The sequence below is a fragment of the Curcuma longa genome, chromosome 5 (assembly GCF_044706935.1).
Source record: "Curcuma longa cultivar G26 ecotype Majalengka, Jawa Barat chromosome 5, ITB_CL_G26_1.1, whole genome shotgun sequence".
NCBI classification, from domain to species: Eukaryota; Viridiplantae; Streptophyta; class Magnoliopsida; order Zingiberales; family Zingiberaceae; genus Curcuma; species Curcuma longa.
The window spans coordinates 10,632,802-10,656,365 of record NC_133865.1 but is presented as its reverse complement, the minus strand read 5'-3'; the positions used below and the strand labels follow the sequence as shown (position 1 = coordinate 10,656,365).

At 37.7% G+C, this 23,564-nt stretch overlaps 4 protein-coding genes across 4 annotated transcripts; 2 read left to right on the top strand and 2 right to left on the bottom strand.

Moving 5' to 3' along the window:
- Positions 1–2,743: 2,743 nt before the first annotated feature.
- Positions 2,744–3,500, bottom strand: LOC141828864 (histone H3.3). The gene is made up of 2 exons (XM_074716251.1): positions 3,325–3,500; positions 2,744–3,262 (listed from the first exon to the last, which is right to left on the bottom strand). The coding sequence occupies exons 1-2, from the start codon at positions 3,394–3,396 to the stop codon at positions 2,924–2,926; spliced, it is 411 nt and encodes a 136-aa protein (XP_074572352.1). The 5' UTR covers positions 3,397–3,500; the 3' UTR covers positions 2,744–2,923.
- A 252-nt stretch (positions 3,501–3,752) lies between these two features.
- Positions 3,753–6,512, bottom strand: LOC141828863 (arginine decarboxylase-like). The gene has a single exon (XM_074716250.1). It carries the CDS (start codon positions 6,172–6,174, stop codon positions 4,012–4,014), a length of 2,163 nt encoding a protein of 720 aa, XP_074572351.1. The 5' UTR covers positions 6,175–6,512; the 3' UTR covers positions 3,753–4,011.
- Positions 6,513–14,200: 7,688 nt separating this feature from the next.
- LOC141830091 (uncharacterized) lies at positions 14,201–17,680 on the top strand. The gene is made up of 2 exons (XM_074717579.1): positions 14,201–14,412; positions 17,387–17,680. The coding sequence occupies exons 1-2, from the start codon at positions 14,290–14,292 to the stop codon at positions 17,504–17,506; spliced, it is 243 nt and encodes an 80-aa protein (XP_074573680.1). The 5' UTR covers positions 14,201–14,289; the 3' UTR covers positions 17,507–17,680.
- A 2,911-nt stretch (positions 17,681–20,591) lies between these two features.
- LOC141829867 (granule-bound starch synthase 1, chloroplastic/amyloplastic-like) lies at positions 20,592–23,300 on the top strand. The gene is made up of 13 exons (XM_074717351.1): positions 20,592–20,783; positions 20,857–20,937; positions 21,031–21,129; positions 21,198–21,287; positions 21,350–21,413; positions 21,515–21,615; positions 21,708–21,817; positions 21,909–22,152; positions 22,216–22,392; positions 22,482–22,673; positions 22,790–22,876; positions 22,954–23,082; positions 23,166–23,300. Exons 1-13 carry the CDS (start codon positions 20,592–20,594, stop codon positions 23,298–23,300), a joined length of 1,701 nt encoding a protein of 566 aa, XP_074573452.1.
- The last annotated feature ends 264 nt before the right edge of the window (positions 23,301–23,564 follow it).

Here is a 23,564-nt window from a genome sequence, read left to right as displayed (position 1 = left end):
CTATTATACTCCTCCCTCACAAATAAACACTAAATTTAATTTATTAGTCGACTGTTATGTATATAATCGATTATCCATTCGATTCTATAACTTTTCGTCTACTATTTATGGACTCCAATCAACTACATCGGTTGGCTGTTAAAAATGTATAACTATAATAAATTTAATACCTCAACTATAATATTTCAAATCCATGTCTAAAGTTGTGATTACACTTAAGAATCTTTAAAAGTGCAATGAACTTATTTAAAATATTTAGATGTGCTAAGATCATTCGTGAGTTTTTATTAAAACTCATTGATCATTCTAATGATCTCATTATGTGAATCATATATTTAGCATATATTTATTGTATTTTATGAGCATATTTTATATAAATTTCTAGCATTTGTATTTATTTTATTTTTTAAGTTCAGATAATTATGATTTGTACTTTATATTAATAGGAAATAGAGTATTTGGCATTAGAGCATACTTAGAGATGAAAAAATTAGAAAAATATATGATAGAATAATCCACGATCATGGATCATTTAGCACGATCATGGATCATTTAGGGAGTTAGAATTGCCTGAGAAGCATCAACTGGAACAATAGTAACAATCAGGGTCGGACCGTGGCACTTGCCATGGTCATGGTCCATCTTGGATTTTGACAAAAGTTAAAGATGGGGCTTCAAGACCACCCCATGTATTTTTAAGAAATTTTGTTATTTTTAGAAAATTTTATTAGTGGCTTCTATTTTAGGAAACTCAATCAGGGTTTTTAAAATTATAAAAGGAAGCAAAGGGGACGCTTATAAAGGATCTGGGGATCTAGGAGGGATCTCCTAATCCCGTGAAAAGGGATTGAGGAGGAAACTGCTTCCACAACATAAAGAAGCTACGACATCAATGACTTGTAACTCTGAGGCCATGAAATAATTTTCTTAATTCTGTGATTATAAAGTAATCCGATGTTGAACTGATAATTATAGTTTGTTATTCTCCTTTTTATATTGCATGATATATTTGATTCTTAATTCAATTTTAACATACTTAACATGTTGATGATATTCGTGTACGTTAACATATATAATAGAGAAATGGGGAAGGACTCGAAAAGTGCACTCTAGTCTTAAATCTATAGAACTAGATTTAGGGATTTATTCACATAAGTAGTTAATATCATCGGCTATCATACAACTTAATAAGTCTATCCTAATTCATCTATCATGAAAGTAAGGGTCGTGTTAAGATAGATACATTGGTATTGTCCGAGAGGAAATGCTCAGAAAGATGCAAGGAATGGAACGAGAATAAATTTGAAGAATTTTTGAGGCGTTTAAGGACATCAACGAGTTTTGTTCAAAAACTCTCTATTGGACCTAGAGTGTCTAATATTTTAAAATCTTGACATGATCCGAACCAGATGAGTCTTAAAAATCTTTTAATGATGTTGGTGAGTATGGCAGGTCTAGACTTTCTAATAAACTCGTGATAAAATATATCAAAATTGTGTCAATTAAAAAAACTCACACCTCTTGTAAATATACATCCCAAGGTATGATTACACTCAGGAGAGAACTAGGAATACATAAGTTTGATTTAAGTGTTTCTAAGATGTCTGAGTCATTAGTTAATTTGGTAAAAAAATTCATTGATGGGTTTACCGTGTCCATAATTTCAAAATTTTGACATAATCTTAATTAGAAAAGTCCTAAGAATTCTTTTGAGAGGTTGATAAGTGAGTATGATAAATCTAAATCGTCTAAAAAGCTTGTAACAAAATATTTAGGCTGTGAAATATATATCGAAAGAAATAATTACACTTCGATGAATGGAAGGAGTGCAATAGACTTTATTTAAATTGTCAAAGATCATTAGTAAGTTTTGACTAAATATACTAAGTAGATCTACAATATCTAAAAATTTAAAATTTTGACATAATCTAAATCAAAAGAGTTATAAGAACTCTTTGGTAATATTAGTGAATGAATATAACAAATTTAAATTCTTTAATAATTTTGTGACAAATTATCTTAAAATCATAAAGATTTTAAAAATTTATAACTTTCAATGTAAGTTGTGGAACTCAAGTCTAAAGACATAATCATATTTAATAGACTCCATGTCATGATTCAAAAGGATTTTGATGTTTATTAAGATCATTAAAAAAAATTTTGATTAAAATTTATTAATAATTAAAATTTTAAAATTTTAATATAATATAAATGAGAGAGTCATAAAAATCTTTTAACAGACTTAAAACATTTAATAAGTTTATGTCAAATTTTTGACATATTTAAATTATTTAGTAAATTTATGTTAAATTATCTAAAAGCGCAATCGATTGAAATCTACAGAAGAAACATAGAAAACTTAAAAATTGACTTAGACAGATTTTGAATACGTAACAATTGACTGATGAGTTAAGTTCGTTTATTACTAGTACCTCCAAGTACACAAAAACCTAAAATTTTAATTTAAAACGATATATATACGTTGAAAATAATAAATTTTTAAATGAATAAAATAAAATTTTAAACGTGAGTCAGTCGTTTTTGGACACCTCGAAGAACACAAAAGCCGATATTCAATAGGATTCATCTATTTTCCCTTCCACTTGTTTGTTTTTCATAAAGAAAGAATCGAGAATGCAGTAATATTATCGAGAACTGATAGTCCGGGATTAATAGAGAACACCATCATCGTCATGGATAAGCGATCAAAGGAAATAAGAAGGAAACGTTTTGTATAGCAAAATTAATCCAAGAACTTTGCGTTCTCAAGATTCCAGGATTTACCAGCCAAAATTTACAATTAATATACCAAAACACTTGATAATCCTAAAAAGAAAGAAAGAAAGAATTAATTTATCATTCATCGGATCACGGTAAGTAATCACCTGTCGACACCAAGATAATGGCTCTCACATCATCGGAATCAAGCACGTTCGCCGCGAATCCGGCGAGCCAGCTGTATGTCCTTGGGCATGATGGTGACCCGCTTGGCGTGGATGGCGCAGAGATTGGTGTCCTCGAAGAGCCCCACCAGGTAGGCCTCCGCGGCCTCCTGAAGCGCCAGCACCGCGTGGCTCTGGAACCGCAGATCCGTCTTGAAGTCCTGCGCGATCTCCCGCACCAGCCGCTGGAACGGCAGCTTCCGGATCAGCAGCTCCGTGCTCTTCTGGTACTTGCGGATCTCGCGCAGCGCCACCGTACCGGGCCGGTAACGATGCGGCTTCTTCACGCCGCCGGTGGTCGGGGCCGACTTCCTGGCCGCCTAAAAAGGAAATGAGAAAAAAAAAAAGGGAAAAACGAAGGATCGATGCTAAGAACACGAACCTTGGTGGCGAGCTGCTTCCGGGGAGCCTTGCCGCCGGTGGATTTTCGGGCGGTTTGCTTGGTACGAGCCATGGATCTGAGCTAGGGCAGACGACGAAGGATTTGAACGAGAGGAAAACAGCGGGATGCGATGAGGGTTCGATTAAAGGGGCGTATTTATAGTGGACGGCCAGCGATATGTTAGGGAAGCACACGATCCGCGTGCTTCGCTCTGATTGGTCGACGCCCTGAGGACCAGGATCGATGATGTCATCTACATTTATTTTAAATTTTAAATGTTAGAATAATTTTTTAAAAATGAATTTTAAAAATTTTCAAATAGCGATGTGGGGCCCAGAGAAGGAAGGCGCAGTCGGCCATCATTCGACCCGACAAGGAGGCGTTACGGGCACATGGGAAGGAGATTCCGGGCACGGCGCATTCAAAGATATTCGAAGGGAATATTCAACCAACCATTGAAGAAAATGCTTGGTGGATACAATTAAAAGAAAAAAAAGAAGGACGCGAGCTGCCCCAGCGGTCAGACGACGTCACTATCGGCTACGAAATTCAAAGGCTGCATTTTGTAACCGACTAAAGGAACGCGAAACACTCCGACGAACGAAAGGTAGAAGGAAACAGAGAGATTCGAACAGCAGAAGTGGAAGCGGCAATGGGCGTCACCACGCATGCGAGCGAGCAAGCAATTCAGACGCTCAAGCAGCGCATGAACTCCCAATCTTCGTCTTCCTCCTCGTCCCTGTTTCCGCCGCCGGCCTCCGAGTCGCTGGTCATGGCGTCTGTGCCCTCGCAGTCGCTGCCGGAACTTGCTGCTTGGGCGGCGGTGCTGTAGACCAGGTACGGCATCGAGTGGAAGGCGTGGGCGAGGGCGTCGAACATGAGAGCGTCGCCGGCGCACTCCTCGGCGCGGTGTTTGAGGGCGTCGAACATCATCTCGGGCTCGTGCTGCATTGCCCGGAGGACGTCGGCGCACGACGGGCCGGGCACCGCTAGCGTCACCGCGAAGGAGTGCGGCCCGTTGGCGTGCGACACCCGCACAACGCTGGGGCCGCCGAACAGGTTGTGCAGTCCGCCGAGCGCCTCCTGGTACGCCCCACCCAGAAACATCCCGAGGTAGTATCCACCCCCCGCACCGGCAACTCCGCCGAGCTCGTGTAGCAGGAGGCTCGACTGTCCGCCGATGAACCTGTCCACCTTGCCGTCGCTGTCACATGTCAGGTCCGAGAGAATACCTTTGACGTCCGGCCGCTGGTCGAGATGGTGAATTGGGATGATAGGGAACAGCTGACCGATCGCCCAGAAATCGGGCATAGAGGTGAACAGAGAGAGATTGACATGGTATGTCTTCACCGGATCGCCCGCCCCTATTTCCTTCGCCACAAGGTCGCACAAAGCATCGACAGCCGCAAGGTGCTCCAGCCCCAGAATGCCCTCCTTGAATTGGTCGACGCATCTCCGCTTCAATTGGTCGGCATAAAGAGCACAGGTCTCGTACTCGCAACGGAACGCAGCAGACCTCAAGTTGTGGTACTCAGAACGAGCATCATCTGCGAGCTCATCGAGAAAGTAGGCCAGATTAGGGGCCATGGACGACAATGTCTCAGATTTGCCGGTGCTGGATGAGATCGCTTCGAAGATGAGCACCGAGTGGTGTGACACGAGAGCCCGGCCGCTCTCGCTGCAGATGACGGGATGGCGTACTTGCTTCCTGTCGCATGCGAACTTCACCGCTCGCACCACAGCGCCGGCGTACTCGTCGAGGCTGTAACTGACTGACATATCCGATCCGCCTGAGTGAGAGCCGTCGTAATCAATGCCCAGGCCACCGCCAATGTCAATCACCCGCATAGAGGCGCCAAGCCTTGCGAGCTCACAGTAGATTTGGGCGGCCTCGCCTACACCATCGGAAAGAAGTGCCGTTGACGGAATCTGCGAGCCGATATGGAAGTGCAGGAGTTGAAGGCAATCGAGCATCGCAAGTCGCTGGAGCTTGTGCGCAACAGATAGGATTTGTGCAGTGGTCAGACCGAACTTGCCCTTTTCACCGGAGGTAGATCCAAAATGGCCGGAATGCTTGGTTCTGAGCTTTGCCCGGAGGCCAATCACCGGCCGGACACCGAGCCTCTGGCTAGTTTCCACCACCATGTCGAGCTCTTCCTCTTGTTCCAGGACGATCACTGTGTTGAGATCCATGCTTCGAGCAATTAGGGCGAGGGCTATGTACTCCTCGTCTTTGTACCCGTTGCAGATGAGGAAAGCCTCAGGGCTTCCCTTGGAGAGACAGTTCATGGCGAGGAGGAGCTCTGCTTTTGACCCGGCCTCGAGGCCGAACCCAAAAGGCGACCCAAATTCGACGATGTCCTCCACGATGTACCGATCCTGGTTGCACTTCACCGGGTAGACCCCTTGGTAGCGAGAGCCGTAGCCATTGGAATGGATGGCGAACTCGAAGGCGGAGTGGAGGGACTCGAGCCGGTGCTTGAGGACATCAGGAAAGCGGACGAGAAGCGGGAGGCGGAGGCCTAGCCCGCCGGAGAACTTGGGATCGGAGGCCTTCCTCACCACCTTCATCAGATCGATCTCCTGGTGGGGGAGAGTCGCAGTGCCGTAAGGCCGGACGGCTACATCGCCGGCGGAGTTGATGCAGAAGTACGGCACGCCCCAACCATCGATGCGGTAGAGCGCGGCGGAGAGGTCAGTGGACCATGGGACGGGACGGTCGGAAGCAGCGGCGCCCGCCGTCGTCGGAGTGCCGCCAGGGAATGTCCCTGGCGCGGGAAGAGCGCCGTCCCACGCTACGCTGTAGCCAGGAGGCGGAACCGCAGCGTCTACGCAGGCGAGGGCAGGCATCCCTTCCCGATCGCGATGAAAATGAATAAAAAAACGTTACCTCTAGATCTCGATGTCAAGATGGGGGCTTTGAAAGCCGCCGAGGCCGGAGCCCCGGCCACCCCCTCAAGCGAAGCAGGAAGGTTCTTAGAAGGAGAACGGAAGCCCGAGCGCGCTAACAGAGGACCGCGCAATCCCCACGCCGGCCGCTCAGAAGAAGGCGGGGACGAAGAGATCGCCGAAAGACGTTATAAAAACTACGCCGATCGACCTCCGGCGATGCAGACGGAGGCGATCTCAAGGAGGAATGGCGGAGGCGAACGAAACCCTAGCGGGAAAAGCGGGGGAGCGACGGAAATGGGCGAGCGTTGGAAGCCGAGAGGGGAGGGCCTTATATAGCAAGTCGGGCAATACATACCGGCATGTTCCGCTCGAAGCGGAATTTAAAACGGAGGCCGCGAGGCACGATCTCGACCGTAGCGCCCGTTTTATTCGATTTTAATCAGATCCGATTCCGAACCTACCCGCGACCGGTTTCCGCGTGGCCGCTGCGGGTCCCACCAGAATCCCCAATCAGGTCGTCCAATCAGCGACGGAGCGGAGTCTTCTCAGCCGCTCTCTAGACGGCGCCGCGCGGTGCGGTACATTTTGCGGGTGAGCCTCGGAGTGGGACCAGCCGACGGCCGCGATCGCGCCACGTCGCTTATTTAGGACATCATCATTCCCATAATTGACGCGTCCTTCACGCGGAACTAAAGCAGACCCGTGTCGGACTTGTTCATGCCTACGTGTCGAGCTACAATTGGCGCAATTACCGGGTCCTGAGCTCTTTCTGTGCGAGGTGCCGACATGGGTGCGGGTCGAATACCCGCATTTAAAAGGATTATCTTATTTATCATCAGAATCCAAGAAATATTTAAATATTGAAAGATAAAACGGGTGCTAAACTAAACCCGTAGATAGCATCTGTGGGGCCCCACAAGCAAGTCAAGCACATGTGAGTGTCTATGTGATTCTAAATAAAATAATAATATTTGAAGGACGAAGATATCTATTTTTATTTATTATCAAAACAACATTAATTCCATCTTAATTTTGAATAATAATAATAATAAATAAATAAATAAAATATCGATAAATATGAGGGTGGGTGCACTTCTGGAAGAGAGAGGAGGGAGGGGAGGGTGAAATGGTTCCAGGGGAGGTGGCTACTGGAGGAGGGGTGTGGATGGGGATCGTTGATTCTGTATCAGTGAATCTCGACCGTTGATTGGAAGGTGAGAATGAGGGGTAGGTGAGCCACGGATGTCTCCGTATGATAACACAATCTAGAGTAAACAAAGAAATCGAGGTTGGATTTCACTTGGTGGGGCCAGGGGTTTTCGCCCCTTGGATTCGGTGGATCCAAAAGTGGGAAATCCACGTGTAGATTCTAGGGTTCTTATTGTTTTCATCATCTATGACGTCAAAAATTTTGACCCTTAAGAGGACTACAAGAGTCGGTCAAATATCGTGAAGCACAAAGTAAGTTTGGTTTGGTTTGGTTTATGTGTTAATTATTTAGAGAGGTTAATCGTAATACTAAAAGAGGTAACATGCCTAGTCAAGATCAATTCATCAGAAATTTATCATATATAAGGGATGGAATGGACCGACCCACCAAATTAATAGGTCGAGAAATCTCCAACCTAATCTAATCCAATTTAAGATAAGTTACGGATTAGATGGCTAACTCATGAATCTGTCAAAAAATATTAAAAATATTAAAAATTTTAAGTTTTGAATACAGTTTAAACAGATCAAGTAAAAATATTTAAGTTTGGATTGTAATTTAGACTAATCAAATCCACTAGTTCATTAAATTTTCTACTTTATTTTAAAATTTAAAGAATAAAATATATTTTCTCAATTCACGAGTTAATCCAAACCCACCATGAGTCGACCCACGCGAGTTGCGGGCCTAGACAAGTCGATCCACTTGATCTCATTTTAAAATAGGTTAATAAAAATTTCAACTCAATCCACTTAAATTGTTTGACAGAACGAGTCAATTCAACAAGGTCAACATAAATTGATGGCTCTACCAATCCATAAACTTAAGTATCATAAAGGGTTTTTCAAACAACTCTAGTACATTCTAATGGTGTTAATCTATACATGCTTATCCACAAATGCACAATCAACTTAGCTATAAAGATCCAAAGGCATCATCATGATCAAGACTCGGGTTACACAAACCCTATACATGCTTGAGCTCCTCCTCTGCTACAGTAAAAGATGGAATCTGTCATCTCAGCGGTCTCACATGATCGACCTATGATCATCTGTGAGTAGGTAAATTAAAAAGTTACAGTTGATCATTACAGAAAAAATATCTTATTATAATAATATGGTTGTTTAAATGTTAAAATATGATTTGATAGTATTTTTCATCCTTAAAAATATTCGTGATCAAATATTTTATAATAATTATGACCATAAACATAAAATAAAATTACTTTAACTAGATCAAATTTATAGATAGTATGATAAAAAATTAAGTTATTAGGGTATAGTTATGGTGTAACAACTATAGTTATTATAATAATGTAAGAATAAAAATATTTTAAGATGAAAAATATGATAGAGTATTATTTTATTATATTTTTTAAAAATTAAAAAGGATGATAATACTATTTGATAATGATGATGATGATGATAATGATATTATTATTTTAGAAGAGAATAGTTAAAATCCAAATAAGGTATGACCATAATTTATGTGGCTCACGCAATCCCTAATTATTGGGGGTTTCCTTCCACATCAATTGAATAATTCCGCGAGCATTTATTCTCATGGACCATCTAGTTTATTGTTTAATCAAAAAGGCCAATTAAGAAGGCTAATCTTGTTCAATCACTATTATTATTTTAATCTAAGTAAAATTTTATCAAGTCTAATCGAAATATTAAGCACAAGAATGGATTTATGCATTCTCATTCTCATTCTCATGGGTGTCAAGGGATCCAATCCGTCAACCCGACCCGATGTAATAAACCAAGTTAGAAATGAGGGTTTTCGAATTCGAATTGGAGGTTTTGGATTAGATTAAATTCGATCCGAATTGATTTAGATTTAGAATTTACAAGATTTTTTAAGATACAATTAAAGGTTATCTTAAATATTAAGATATTTTATATAATAGTAATATAATAATAATAAAATATTAAGTTAAAATTAAAAAATTATTGAGAAAAATAATAAAAAATTTATTTTTTGGTCAGATTATACATATTTGAATTTAGAGGTTTAGATTGAGATTTTTTAATAATGTTTTATTTTATTTTAATTTGAATCCATCCGACTGATTCGAATTGACATCTTCTATACCAACTTATTGAGATGCAATCAAAGTCTCAAATAGAAATACATAAAAAAAATAATGAATTTATAAGATGAAAAATATCTCTAATGGGATGAGGTCTTTTGGGTTGAGCTCAAAAATAAAATTATGAAGGCTTATGCCGAAAATAGACAATATCATATCATTGTGAAGATATTTTGATTCCATCAGTACTAACAAGTGATATCAGAGCCATGATCTATGTAAAGTCATGTGAGGACCCTCAGGTAAAAATGAAGGAGGTAAGGGAGGTCCAGACCATGAGGATAATGGTAAGGGGCTCTTGAGGAAGTTTGGATCCGGACCATGAGGATAATGGTACCATTATGAGGGTTTATGATATTTTAATTATGGTGATATCGGTACTAACACAACTTTTCTAGTAATAATAATAATAATAATATATTCATAGATGCTTTTTTCTTTTATGAATTATAATTATACAAATATTAATTTTTTTTCTTCTTTTCTAAAATTTCATTCTTCACCAAGAATCATGCTTGAGAAGCAAGGATTTTATTCCATTAGAAATACTCTCTTTGCTCACAAACCACAATAAAACATATTTACTGTTTCATGTATTCGGAATTTTTCCGACCACAATAAAATATATTTACTGTTTTAGGTATTATATATTCTTTTACAAAAATAAGATATTTCATTTTAAAAAATGTATTTGTCTTTATATAATTTACGACTTATACATCACTCGAAAAATGACAACATAATATTCAAACTCACGATTTTTAAACAATGACCAGATACTATTATTTTATTTGGACTTTGCCTTTTTAATAATAAATAATTAATATTTGACTACTCTTAAATAATTTTTTTTGAGAATTATACAAACTTTTATAAACATTTGAATATTCCAAACAAAAGGAACAAGTGGAGAAAAATAGAGATTTTTTCTTTGATGAAAAATCAAAAAGAAAAAAAAAAGTGAATATAAACATTTGAATATTGACCTTTAAGACTGAATCTTGACTAAAGAAGGGCCCACGCCAATTATTGATTGTTTGACTTTTCGAGCTTAATTTTGACTCGGGTCCACTTCTCCTCGAGCCACACAATTATGCGTGGTTGACCTAGTCAACTTTGTTTCATTGCACCATTGGTTTAGCTCTTTGATTGCCATTGGACCATCAATATTTATAAATAAATAAATAAATATATATATATATATATATATATATATATATATATATATATATTAGAGATTTAATTAATGATTTTTTAAAACAATTTATATATTTTAGTTGTTTAAAAATATATATATTTTAGAGGTGCATAATTGACCCCACGGATATAGCTAAGTTGATACTCAGATGGTAAATTATCATAAGAGAACAGGAAAAATAAAATTCCTCCCACTTGCCCGTTCAATCACTATGATTTACCTCCTTTTAAATCATGATGGGACCCACAGGTATAGATAGAGTCTATCGCAGCCGCCTCCATAAATTTTTATACGTAATTATCCGATTATTTAATGAGATAAAACAAATTTCATCCATCCATAGTCTCCTCCATTCAGATCGGATATAGGATCTTCCATCAAGTTTAGATAAAATTATCATTCTTTCAACAAAAAGGTAGAATCAGTCACCTCGCGACCCTACACGATCGGCACCACGACCATCTATGAGGAGGTAAATTGGGAAGTTGCAGTTGACCACGACGGAAAAGAGCATTGCCTCGGCCTAGCTAAAATTTGATCATTATCCACTTCAACAACTCTGTTATATCGTAACTAATTAACTATCTAGAAATTTGATATTTCAGCCCCCATGAGAGTCATTTCGGATCGATACTTTACATTAAAAAATAATAATAAAGATGATAAATGGCAAGCAAAATAGAAAATTAAAATTCATCTAAATTTTAGTAGATGGTTAAATAAATCCCTTTAACTTTGCAAAGTTGTTCATACAATGTTCAATTTAATTTTGGCAAATAATTTATTTATTTATTTTGGATATATCAATTAAAATTACTTATTAATGATTTTCCCCTAGTTAATTTAATATTTTCAGAGTGTTTTCTTAGATCTTCATTTTTTTTAAAAAAAAGTTCATTTTGCAAACTAAAAAAACTAATAAAATATAATTTATTTATTTTTGTGAAACTTTTATGGAAAATAATAAAATCTCTACTTGGTGCTTAGTTAGGGAAAACAATGATATTGTAACCGATTTTGTAGAAGCATCAACTTGACTAAAGTTGAACTACGTCATACTTCAATCTATCGAATGATCGATCATCTCGCCTAGACATATATATCAATACATCATAAAAAAGAGATTAGAACCCCCTAATTCTTATTAATTTGGTGCACTATAAGACCAACCTAATTAGATTAGGTCATCCCCTCACTAATTAATCATGTAGGCATATGTTGCTTTCAATGACCTTTTGTTTGTGCATAGAGCAATCTCGTTTCTATAATCTATTAACTATTCTATCTTATCTTGCTACTATTGATCAAAAGGCAATCTTTACAAAGAACCAAATTAGGTCGAATATCGATAGGCCAATGATGGATCTTGTCGTTACGATTTGCTTCACTAATATATCGAACATTAATACATATACTTTTAATGAGTCCAATTAAGGAGCTAGCAACTTTGGTGTTGCTCCTGTTTAGGGTTCCTTCATCTTCACCCTCAATGACCTAATTATTTTGCCTTTTAAGATAATGATTCTATAGGAATGCTAGCTTTTCTTTTCATTGTCACCATCAATTAATTAAACAATTTTGTGAAATAGTTATTTATTTTCCTGAAACATAATTAAATGAGTTAATTATTTGGTGGTGATGTATGCAATATCCTCATAAATATTTATTTTAAGTTGTGAAAGAGATAGTTTTTAGGTACATGTAAAAAGGTAGAGGAAGAACAAGATGAGTCTAGTTAAACTATTGCTGGATGATAATGATGATGATGATCATAATTGATGTGGCGGGAATGATAAGTGCCACGTGGTAGGTCTAGAACTCGATCAATGCGGATCTTGATTAAGTCGATCTAATTCATGGCAAGTTCGAATGAGATCGGACTAGTTTTTCTAAGTTCAACTCTACTTAGTCGGGGCACTCGTTTGACTTAAGTCAAGTCAATTTGGTAATTAAGTGTTTGAGCTAGGGTGAGTAATTCACATCTGAGAAAAATTTAAATAGTATAAATTAAGAACAGTGACTTTTTAAATAGATTGAGAACAATTTGAAGATGCATATAAATCAATAAAATAATTACATGAAAGAAAGAAGGGGTATAATAGAAATGTATTTATAGAAAGTAATTATCATCTCTAATAAGTAATTTGATTTGTATTTTGAACAATAAATATTCTTTTTTATATAAATAATATTTGATTATTAAAGTCATATTAGCTCTTTTTTAATATGTGATTATTTTGGTGGTCATATTTAGTGTAAATAATAAATAAAAAATGTAGTTTCTAAACTTTTAATATAGATAATGACAAATTAAAGGGTGATTTATGAAATTTTGATAATTTAAATTTATGAAAGGACACCCCTATAATTTTTTTTACTAGAAAAACACCTCTCTCCATGATACAAAACAATTTAGCACTAAATTATTTATTAAAGCAAACTTTAAAAAATACAAAATATCAATATTTTAATTAGAGTATTTAGTGGTTGATAATTGATGCATCTCGAGTAAACTCCGTTGGATTGTCACCTTCTATTACATTCTCACATGGGTGGAACATCCTCTCTAGGTCCCACTTGATCCCGTCCTCTTCATCTTGCTCGGGTACAATGACTCTTGGACATGGAAGGATCCTTGTCGATCGGATTTTCTTTGACCTCAACCTTGGATAACTCTTAATTAATGATTACAATCACCATATGCTTTGGCACAATTACCCCTGGCAAGGCAACCTACATCGAAGACAACACTTGACCAATGACCCCACCAGGTCAGGTGTACGACTTCGTCATTATCCCCTTTGTCGCATAGCCCTACCTAACCAACCGACTTGCGTTCCCAACTCATGTGGTGGTGTGGCGGGCTACGTGGACACCCTCTTCCCTCAACTATACAAGGTCAAGTAATGTAATGTTAGGTGGAAGATATGATTTTCTTCTCTCACGTAAAGACTATTCTTCTTCATTTTTGAGCTCTTTCGCTCTCTCACGCACATACACAAACTTCACATCTCGATCCAATACTGACTTAACCGTCAAAGGAGTCACATTGACAAATTATTCAGGCAATTTGAAATTTGATAATGACACCGTAATTAAAAATTATTGGACTTTTTTTGTATTTAAAATGTGTGCAAACTATTTAAATGTTGACCATTATTAAAACTTGAGGATCTTAATTAGAATTTATTAGACCTCCTCATATTTTAAAAAGCTTATTTTAAAGAAAAATCACATGTAAAATACTTTATAAATTTATATATTCTTTCCCCTTATTTTCCATAGGTAACTTTTCAACTAAATTGAGTTAATGGATTTCGGGAATTTTCAAATTTCTAAAATATTTTTTTAAAGGAAGGTAAAATTAATTGTTTTTATTTGGGCTTAAAATTGGGCTTTGTGATAAATGGGCCTCATGGGCCGAACAGGGCGATACAAAGAAGGAAGAGGCGACGGAATGTTAATTTAGCGAAGGGCGCAGCTCGATCGTCGGCTCGCCGTCGTCTGCGAGGTTGATCTGCAGGGATCTCGTGCCGCGGAAGAGTGGGAGTGAGGCGGGAGGAGAGAGCGATGGGGTTCCTTTTCCGGGTCAGGCTGGCGTCCTTCTTCGCCGGCGCCGCCACGGCCTCCGTCGCTGGCTTCTATCTCCTCTACAAGGACTACATGCTCGCTCACGATGCCATTCGACGACAGGTTCTTTCTTTTCACCCATCATGTCTTCTTCTTCTGATTAGAAATGATGTTTGTACGCATCTGGTGATGAATTGCTGGTATGAAAACCCTACTTTTCTTTTTCTTGTCGATTTTTTTAATCCATCAGTATAAATTGCCTTGTATCTGATCCTGTAGCTCTTTGGTCTAGAAACGTCAATGGATGGTTGTGGGTTGATAGTAGGATTGGTTGTGAAGGCGTGTGTTATGGAGAGAATGCTGGCCAACTTCTAAGTTTGATTCGTCTAGGGTTGTATAGATCTCTGCGAATTATAATTGAAAGACAGATTCTAGATGTTTGGATGTTGAATGGTTGTCTTTAGGCATGCCGGAATTGGAAAACAATGTAAGAGGCTTGTTTGATTTAGAATTTGCTGGACAAATATGGTGGAATATTTGCCTCCACGGGCGTGGTGCAATGGTAAAGCACTCAAAGGATCAATTAAGAAGATCAGGGATCCCATTAGGGACGAATATTCTGGAGGTCGATTTCTGAGTGTGCATGAGGTGTGCTTTGAATTTACTTGGTAGATGAACCAGGAGAGAAGACTATCTACCTATTATAAAAAAATATATGGTGGAATATTTTATTTAGAAGCTAGATTGTGGATTTTGTCCCCCCATGTTGATGAAATATTTTCACTTGAACTAGTCTTTGGATGGCGCAACTAATTTGGCCCTTTTGATATGCCAAAAGGTGTTTTTTTTTCTTTTCTTTTTGGGGGGAGGGGGGAGGGGGAGGGGGAGGGGGAGGGGGAGGGGGAGGTTTAACAGTCAAAAATTATTTATTAGTCATATATGATTACACTAGCCATATAGCCGAACCCTCGTGGGATAAGACTTAGTGGTCGTTGTTGTTGCTGCATGATTACACTAGCACAAAATTATCTTATTAAGTTAACTGAAAGGCCTACTATACTTGTTTGTCTATGATTTTGAAGCTTCCGTGATCCTATTTTTTTCTTCCTTTTTTTACTTGGAAAACTTATTCCACGAACATTAGAGAAGGAAATTATTTAGGATCACTTTTCTATAAAATTATGTGCACTTACACATTAGCTATCTAATTGGGAAGTGTAGCATTTAGATATGCTCTAGTGAAATTGCTGTATTTTAAATGTTTTAGGTTTAGTTTATAAACTTCTATGATGCACGCATAATGGTTCCGTGGTTGTAGGATGGCTCCATGAGCTTTATGGGACATATGTTTTTATGCCCTTAGGTTGCATAAAAAACGGAAAAAAACACACATGAACACACACACACACACAAATAGAGAGAGAGATAAAGTAAAAAGAAAACACACACATTAGTATAGTGAGCTAAAAAAAAAATTTTGAATAAGAAAGTTCTTAAAAGTTGCAGACACATAAAAACTTGTGTAGTGAGCTAGCATAATAGTTTTAAAACAAGAAAGTTAATGATTTCAAGAAAGTTTTAAAAAGTTGTGGTTCCCTGCATTACTTTGGTTAGGAGGCATTTCATTGTCTTGCAATTTGCATTACTATCTAGGACAAGGGTATGATTCTTCATATCATTATTTTTGGTGTACATAGAGAACAATCTGCTTTACCAAGAAGGGCTTGAATAACATGAATTTTATGATTTTTCCACCTCAATGGATGCCCTTATATTTAAAATAAAATGTCATTTCCCATGATCTAAGAGCTACCTTGGATTTGGAATTAGTTTTTTATGGTTAATTAAATGCAACGTTGGAATTATGTGGCTAAGTTTCACTGAGGAAGACAATGCTGGCTTTCTGTTTTTGTTGCTAATTATGGTAGATCATTTTAATTGCCTTGGTGGAGTTCTTTTTGAAAACTTCTTTCAGAATCATATGACACTGTGTGAGTAGTCCTATTGTAATCTGTTTTTGTTTTCTTGTTCATGCTTGACTTTTTTCCAAGCTTTTTAAGCTGAAAATGCCAACCTTTTGATGCCATAGTTGGTTTGGTTCAATTAAAATAGTTTTTCTTGGTTACAATTCACAGTTGTTGTACCTCATAATCACAAGACAATTGCTACCTATTTTCAAGAGTACGAAAGATTGCAGAAAAAATAGTTTTCTTCCTTACAATATGACAATGGCATAAATATGAGAGAATGCTTGCTGTTCTTATATGCTTTCATATGAGAAGGTAAAACAAAATCATGTAATCTTTCTTTCCAATCTTTGATATGTAAACAGGTCTGTAAGACAACATTATTAATGCTGTCCAACCTATTTTTGGGGTAGGGCTGGAAACAAGTCAATTTGATCTAACCTTTCCCTTGCACGAGCTCAGCTTAACAAATCATTATGAAGCTCGAAGACGTGCTTGATTCAACTATGCTATTTTCAAGCTTGACTTCCATTCATTTAAATTTTACTAATCTCTAGTCAACTCTAGTTTGGATACTTTAGTCCCTTATCCCTGGGAAAGGAATTGGTGTTGACTGTGGGAGGAGCTTGTACTCAAACGGGGAGTTTGGCATGCTCTACATTAAGGTGTTGGACTGAGCTTAACAAGATCTCATTGAGTGTCACCATAGCAAAATTCATTTGTGGGCAAGCCTTGATAGCACAATTTACATCTGTCCACTCCCTAGTTTCTTCCAACTTTTGCTTTTGCGAAAAGAACAATGTTTTTGAAGTGAGCAAGGGGCACATGACTAAACTTTATATTTCACTCGGCATGATTATATCTCATCACAAAACCAGGAAGCTGGTTTTAAATTCCTTAGCAATGGGTGCATGCCATTGCCAAGTGGTTGATTTTGTGTCAAGAGTTCGCTTTTATGCTAAGTATAATTTTGGTTTATATTGGTTCCCCAGAAACAAGTTAAGATTCTTATCTTACATCATAATACATGTAGCTTTGTTGCGTTTCTCTGGCATTTGTCTGATGATTAGTTGAGCTGCAAGAGGCCACAGTAATATCAAATATTCATGCTTGCTTGCTTGCTATTCCAGGTGAATAACATTTCTCAGACCGTGGATGAACGTTATGAAGCCCTAAACCAACGCATAACAGTTTTGGGAAGTCAGAAGGATGCAGCAGAAACTGATAAATCAACAGAGGTATTGGATTAGCTAGTGAAAGTTGTTTCATTGATACCGAACATTCATGCGTTATGCTGCTTATTTTGTCATTGTAAGCTTAAAATGCTGGATTCTTCGTGTCAGATGAGCAAAGAAAGACTTTTGATTCTCTTTGCAATAATGTTAACTGAGCTTTAATTTTTGTTATCGCAATTTTTCCTGGAACTGTACCAGTTTAACAACTGGTGTTTCACTCGTCTGTTTACGATCACTGTCAGCTTATGTTTGTTCTGAGCATTGTAAGTTTTAAGGATGCTTGAAAGTTAAAAACTACTATGCAGCCATGTTTGATCGATTGGTTTATCCCATTTAGTCGTCGGTCTCTTATATTTGGCTGTGCTAAGTTCATTTGACTTATCTACTTTGCTCCATCTCTATTCATTCATAACTTCAATTTTAGTTTGGGTGGAATTGATATATATAGTGTTGATTTGGTGTGATATGTTACAATAGAAGATTTCGGATGTTCGGACTAGGAATAATGTTATTTTATAATAATAATTTTATTTTTATTTATGGTTAAATTATTTAGGATTTTGTTTTTAGGTTTAGGGGTTAGGTTATAGTATTAAGTATAAAAAAAATTTTAAATGAAAAAAATTTAAATGTTGATGGGTGTGTCAAGTTGTTATCTTGCACTCCTTATCCTTACCTCTCGTGAGCAATTAAATTTATTTATTTATTTATATTTAATATTATAATTCAAATCTCAATTTTAAAAGTAAAATTTTAAATTAATTTTGTTTATTATTTTTTAAATTTTATTTAGTTTTTATTTAATTTTTATTTAGTTTTATACTTTTTAAATTTTTTATAAATAATAACTCCTAAAATTTATAACTAAAAATAAACAAAAGATTATAAACATATAAAAAAATTATTCAAAAAAATAAAATTGATAAAAAAAATTGAAAAAAAACTGATTAACAAAAAAATAAAATCAATAAAAAAATAAAATTTAAAAAATAATAAATTGAAAAAAATACAAGTATTATGAAAAAAATAATAAATAAAATTAATTATAAAATAAAATTTATATAAAATTGAAATAAATATAATAAACAAAATTGATTAAAAATAAAACAAAATAAAATTTATATAAAATTCTAAAAATAAAGTATTGATAAAAAATAATAAACAAAATTGATTAAAAAATAAAATTAAATAAAAATTAAATAAAATTGAAAAAATATCGTATTGATTAGAAAAATAATAAATTAATTTAATTTAAAAATAAAATTAAATAAAATTATATGAGAGCTATTTTTAAATAAAATTAATTAAAAAATAAAACTAAATAAAAATTAATTAAAATTAAAATATATATATAAAGTAAAATAAAATAAAAAATAAAGAAAAAGGGTAAAAATGTAATTTGAATAGGAGAGAGAGAGGAGGAGAGGGGGGGGGTGCGGTTTAAGGGGGGTGGGGAAAAGCAATTTGCAATTTTAAATGACTTAATCGTAAGTAATAAAAAAATAAAAATAAAATGATATTATTTTTATTTTGGGCGTCCGAAAGTGATTTGGACATTCAAAATTTTTTGTCGCGGATGTTATGGGTACAAATGGACGCCCAACATATCAAATATATATATTTAATAGCGAATTAGAAGTCTAAGACAATAGTGCAGCCGTTAAAGTCTTTCGATGGATTTTAAAAATTTTGAGTTCAAGATTCAATTGTGGTGTATTGCAAAGTTGATTTTTCTTTCGTGAATAGTGGGTCAGAGAAAGTAGTTTAGATAAGTCATCATAGTATTTTTTAATTTACTTTAATGGTCGATGAAATTTTTTTATAAAATCGAATCGATTACTTTGAGGATTATCGACATAAGTGGATTGACAAATTCCAAGGATTTAATTTGGTAAGATTTTGTTTTTTAAATAAAAAATAACTTCATTGGGTGAAAAATACATTTGCACTTTTTTTTAGTTTAGAATACATTAATCTTTACTTCCACGTAAACTTAACATGTTATTCTCACCGTATAATCTAATCCAAAATCCTAAATAATTACCCAAAATAACCGAGAAAAGACGTATAAGATCAATATGATTAAGTGCCCTAAATTTTTCTATAATTTTAGAACTATCCACCAACTCCAAATTGTACTCTTCTTATCTCTTTTTGTTCTTCCCCTTCTAAATTTAGCAAATGTCAAATGACTACAAGCAAAAAATAAGTACCTTGGAGTAGTGCATCAATTTGAATAATTAGATACTAAATCACTTTCCTAAAAAAGACTCCTTAGGGTAATGGTACAACAATTAAGATCCTCCGATAGATCTTAAGACGTACTATAGAGAGTCTTCGGGACATAACTGAGTTTGTTAATGCAGTAGAATTGTAAAAGAAGGTAAGGGTTCTTCGAAGTCAGATAATATTCTCATGTGTCGTGATCAATTGTAGTTTCTCGATTTACCTCTTCACAGATGGTTGTGGGGCCGATCATGTGAGGCCGCTTTTTTTTTTTTTTTACCGTCGTACTATAAAGGTTGTTTTCCTCCGGTGAATATTTGATTAAAGAAATTAGATTGTTTAGATAGAATAGCTGATAGAAAAATTTTATAAAATCGGATAGGTCACCTCTAAGTTAGTCTAAGTTGGATGTTTAATACTAATTAATAAAATAAATAAAATAAAAAATCTTTATTCCCTTTTCAATGAAATTTTCATTTTGCTCCTTATTTATATGAAGGGCTAATTTGGTAATTTCATTAAAACGGGCAGTTTTCCGTCGCCGTCTTCGCCTTCCACCAAACGGCGGCGCCCCTCTCATCTCGTTGTGGGGGCCACGAAGGGCTACCCACTAAAAACCTGCCACGTGCTCGTGCCGCCTCCTATAAAGAGCGACCGAGGCCAGGAGGCCGCTCCACCATCCCCGCCCACAAGAAGCTTCCTTCCGCCATTGCTCCGAAAGCAAAGAGAGGTACAATACGAATCAATTTCGAATCTTTTTTTAGCATTCTCTCTTCATTTACGATCGCCATTAGTTGGAATTACTCTCCTGCCATGGAGTTTGATTTCTTCTAACAGTTCCACTGCATGCAGAGCTAGCTAGTGCACGTCGTCCATGGCCGCAGCAGCAATGGCATTCCCTCTCTTCCAAGGATCCAAATCCCAGACAGCACTGCAGTCCAAGCCAAGTTCCGTCGTCCGCTGCGGAAAGGGGATGAAGATAGTCTTCGTCGGCGCCGAGATGGCGCCCTGGAGCAAGACCGGAGGCCTCGGCGACGTCCTCGGAGGGCTCCCTCCGGCCATGGCCGTAACGACTTCTTCCTTCCTTCACTCGAAAGCTTAATGTTCACGCTCTGAGTTCTCGATCTTAATTTGTTCAGGCAAACGGGCACAGAGTCATGACCATCGCTCCTCGCTACGATCAGTACTTCGACGGCTGGGACACAAGTGCGCCGGTCGATGTAAGTTCGTTCGTTCCCACGCGCACCGATCGAAATGAAGATCGATCATGCGAGAAAAATTTCTACTTTTGATCATCACGCTGTTAAATGCAGATACAAGTCGGCGACCAGATCGAGAGGGTTCGATTCTTCCACTGCTACAAAAGGGGAGTGGACAGGGTGTTCGTCGATCACCCTCTGTTTCTCGCCAAGGTACTCGATCCTTCATCTTCCTTGTTCTTCCACGGCTCACACAATTCTGATGGTTTTCATGCTGAAAGGTTTGGGGCCAAACCGGAGGCAAGCTATACGGTCCTTCCACTGGAACCGATTACGAAGACAACAAGAAACGATTCAGTCTCTTCTGCAAGGTAAAGTCTAGAACTTGTTCTTCATCAGCAAATTCATGGATGAAGTTTTTTTCCTTTTCCAGGCAGCTTTATTAGCTCCAAAGCTCCTCCATCTCAACAATAGCAGATACTACTCTGGACCATATGGTACACAGTTTGTTTATGTTTGAATTTCCCGCGCTTAATTTCTCTTATCGAAATCCTCGTCGTCGTCGTGTCGCCGATTGTTGCTTGTGTTTTGCAAATAGGTGAGGATGTTATTTTCGTGGCAAATGATTGGCACACTGGTCCTCTTCCTTGCTACTTGAAGAGCATGTATCAGTCTCAAGGGATGTACATGAATGCCAAGGTAGGAGTTTCAGTTTCAGTTTGTTCTGAAATCTGAATCCTTTATCTTGTTGGTTGTTGATGATCGACAGCAAATTTACTTCAAATTTTCAGGTTGCTTTCTGCATTCACAACATTGTTTACCAAGGCCGTTTCGCCTTTTCGGATTTTGAAATGCTGAATCTTCCTGAGAGATTCAAGTCTTCCTTCGACTTCATGGATGGGTATGCCATGCCATGCTAGCTCTTGTAGTGAAACTGTTTCATTGAGTGTTCTTGTTGATGCAATGCCGGTCGATGTATCAAAATGTTTCAGGCATAAGGAGCCGGTGAAAGGGAGGAAAACCAATTGGATGAAGGCCGGAATCATAGAATCCGACAAGGCAGTCACTGTGAGTCCTTACTACTCACAAGAGCTCATTTCGGGAGAAGAAAGAGGAGTCGAATTGGACAACATTCTTCGCGCCAAAGGCATCGTCGGAATCGTGAACGGAATGGACACGAATGAGTGGAATCCGGCGACCGACAAACACATCACTGCAAATTATGATGCCACCACTGTGAGACCTTAATTTCTTCCAAACTTGTATGACTTCATGGAGCTCAACTTAACATCAATTCAGGTAATGGAGGCAAAGCCAGTGAACAAGGAGGCTCTACAAGCTGAAGTTGGATTGCCGGTCGACCGAAACATCCCTCTCATTGCCTTCTGTGGGAGATTAGAAGAGCAGAAAGGCTCAGACATTTTCGCGGCAGCTATTCCTGAATTCATCAATGAGAATGTCCAAGTGATTGTGCTTGTAAGATGCATCCAACCCGAACCTTACCGAAATCCTTTTTTCGAATTATTCTTCGGTAAGTCTCCCTAATTCTTGTTTGTGACTCACAGGGAACCGGCAAGGCCAAAATGGAAAGAGAGCTAGCCCAACTGGAAGCCAAGTACCCAAACAAAGTGAGAGCACACATGAAGTTCAATGTTCCCTTGGCTCACTTAATCATGGCAGGAGCAGACCTTCTTGCCATCACCAGCAGATTTGAGCCCTGTGGCCTAATTCAGTTCCAAGGCATGAGATATGGAGTTGTATGTTCCTCCTCTTATCAGATTTCTTTCCTTTCTTCCATTTCGTTTACGACATTGATGACGATAGACGATAGACAAGATCAAATTAGTTGCACTTAAATTTTGTTCCAATGCAGCCATCTATATGTGCCTCTACTGGTGGACTAGTTGATACTGTCAAAGATGGAGTCACTGGGTTCCATATGGGTTGTTTCAGTGCCAATGTACCCATTTACATGAACATTTTCTTTCCCCCCATGAATTCACATCACTCAATTCAGCAATTTGCTTCCATTTTCAGTGTGACTATGTCGATAAATCCGACGTCCAAAGGGTTGTGGAAGCAGTGAAGAAGGCCCTCGCGGTCTACCGCACGGCTGAATTCAGGCAAATGATGCTGAATTGCATGAACCAAGACCTTTCATGGAAGGTGAGGAATGTAACTGACTAAAGAGGTTCTCGGTGATGTCGGTCATCGATACGATGATAGTCTCGGTTGGTTGATTGTATCAGGGGCCGGCGAAGAGGTGGGAGGAGATGTTGCTCAGCTTGGGAGCAAGTGGAAGTGAGCCTGGAATTGAAGGAGAGGAAATAGCTCCTCTTGCAAAGGAAAATGTGGCTGCTCCTACAGAATTGGTGCAAGTCTAATTTGAACTCTGTTTTGTGGCTTGTGAGTGTAATCACAACTACAATTATGAATAAAAGCTACAATTTGAAGTTGTATCTAGTAGATTTGGTTTGCGAATCTAGAAATACAGGAAGACAAATAACGGTAATGGAATCTGAGCAACTGAAATCAGACAGAATCTTGAATTGAGATCTAAGGGAAATGTGGTTAGATTATGCTGACGTCGAGGTCTTCATGAATTGACGGTCACGAAAGCGATCTTCTGCGGCGGCGGCGACTGCGGG

Excerpts from the sequence above, each read along its gene's own strand:
- LOC141829867 (XM_074717351.1), top strand. The coding sequence starts at position 20,592 with ATGGCCGCAGCAGCAATGGCATTCCCTCTCTTCCAAGGATCCAAATCC. Across the intron at positions 22,153-22,215 it reads CAAATTATGATGCCACCACT|GTAATGGAGGCAAAGCCAGT; the intron begins GTGAGACCTTAA and ends ACATCAATTCAG. Across the intron at positions 22,393-22,481 it reads ATGTCCAAGTGATTGTGCTT|GGAACCGGCAAGGCCAAAAT; the intron begins GTAAGATGCATC and ends TGTGACTCACAG.
- LOC141828863 (XM_074716250.1), bottom strand. The coding sequence starts at position 6,174 with ATGCCTGCCCTCGCCTGCGTAGACGCTGCGGTTCCGCCTCCTGGCTAC.
- LOC141828864 (XM_074716251.1), bottom strand. The coding sequence starts at position 3,396 with ATGGCTCGTACCAAGCAAACCGCCCGAAAATCCACCGGCGGCAAGGCT. Across the intron at positions 3,263-3,324 it reads GGAAGCAGCTCGCCACCAAG|GCGGCCAGGAAGTCGGCCCC; the intron begins GTTCGTGTTCTT and ends TTTCCTTTTTAG.
- LOC141830091 (XM_074717579.1), top strand. The coding sequence starts at position 14,290 with ATGGGGTTCCTTTTCCGGGTCAGGCTGGCGTCCTTCTTCGCCGGCGCC. Across the intron at positions 14,413-17,386 it reads ACGATGCCATTCGACGACAG|GTGAATAACATTTCTCAGAC; the intron begins GTTCTTTCTTTT and ends TTGCTATTCCAG.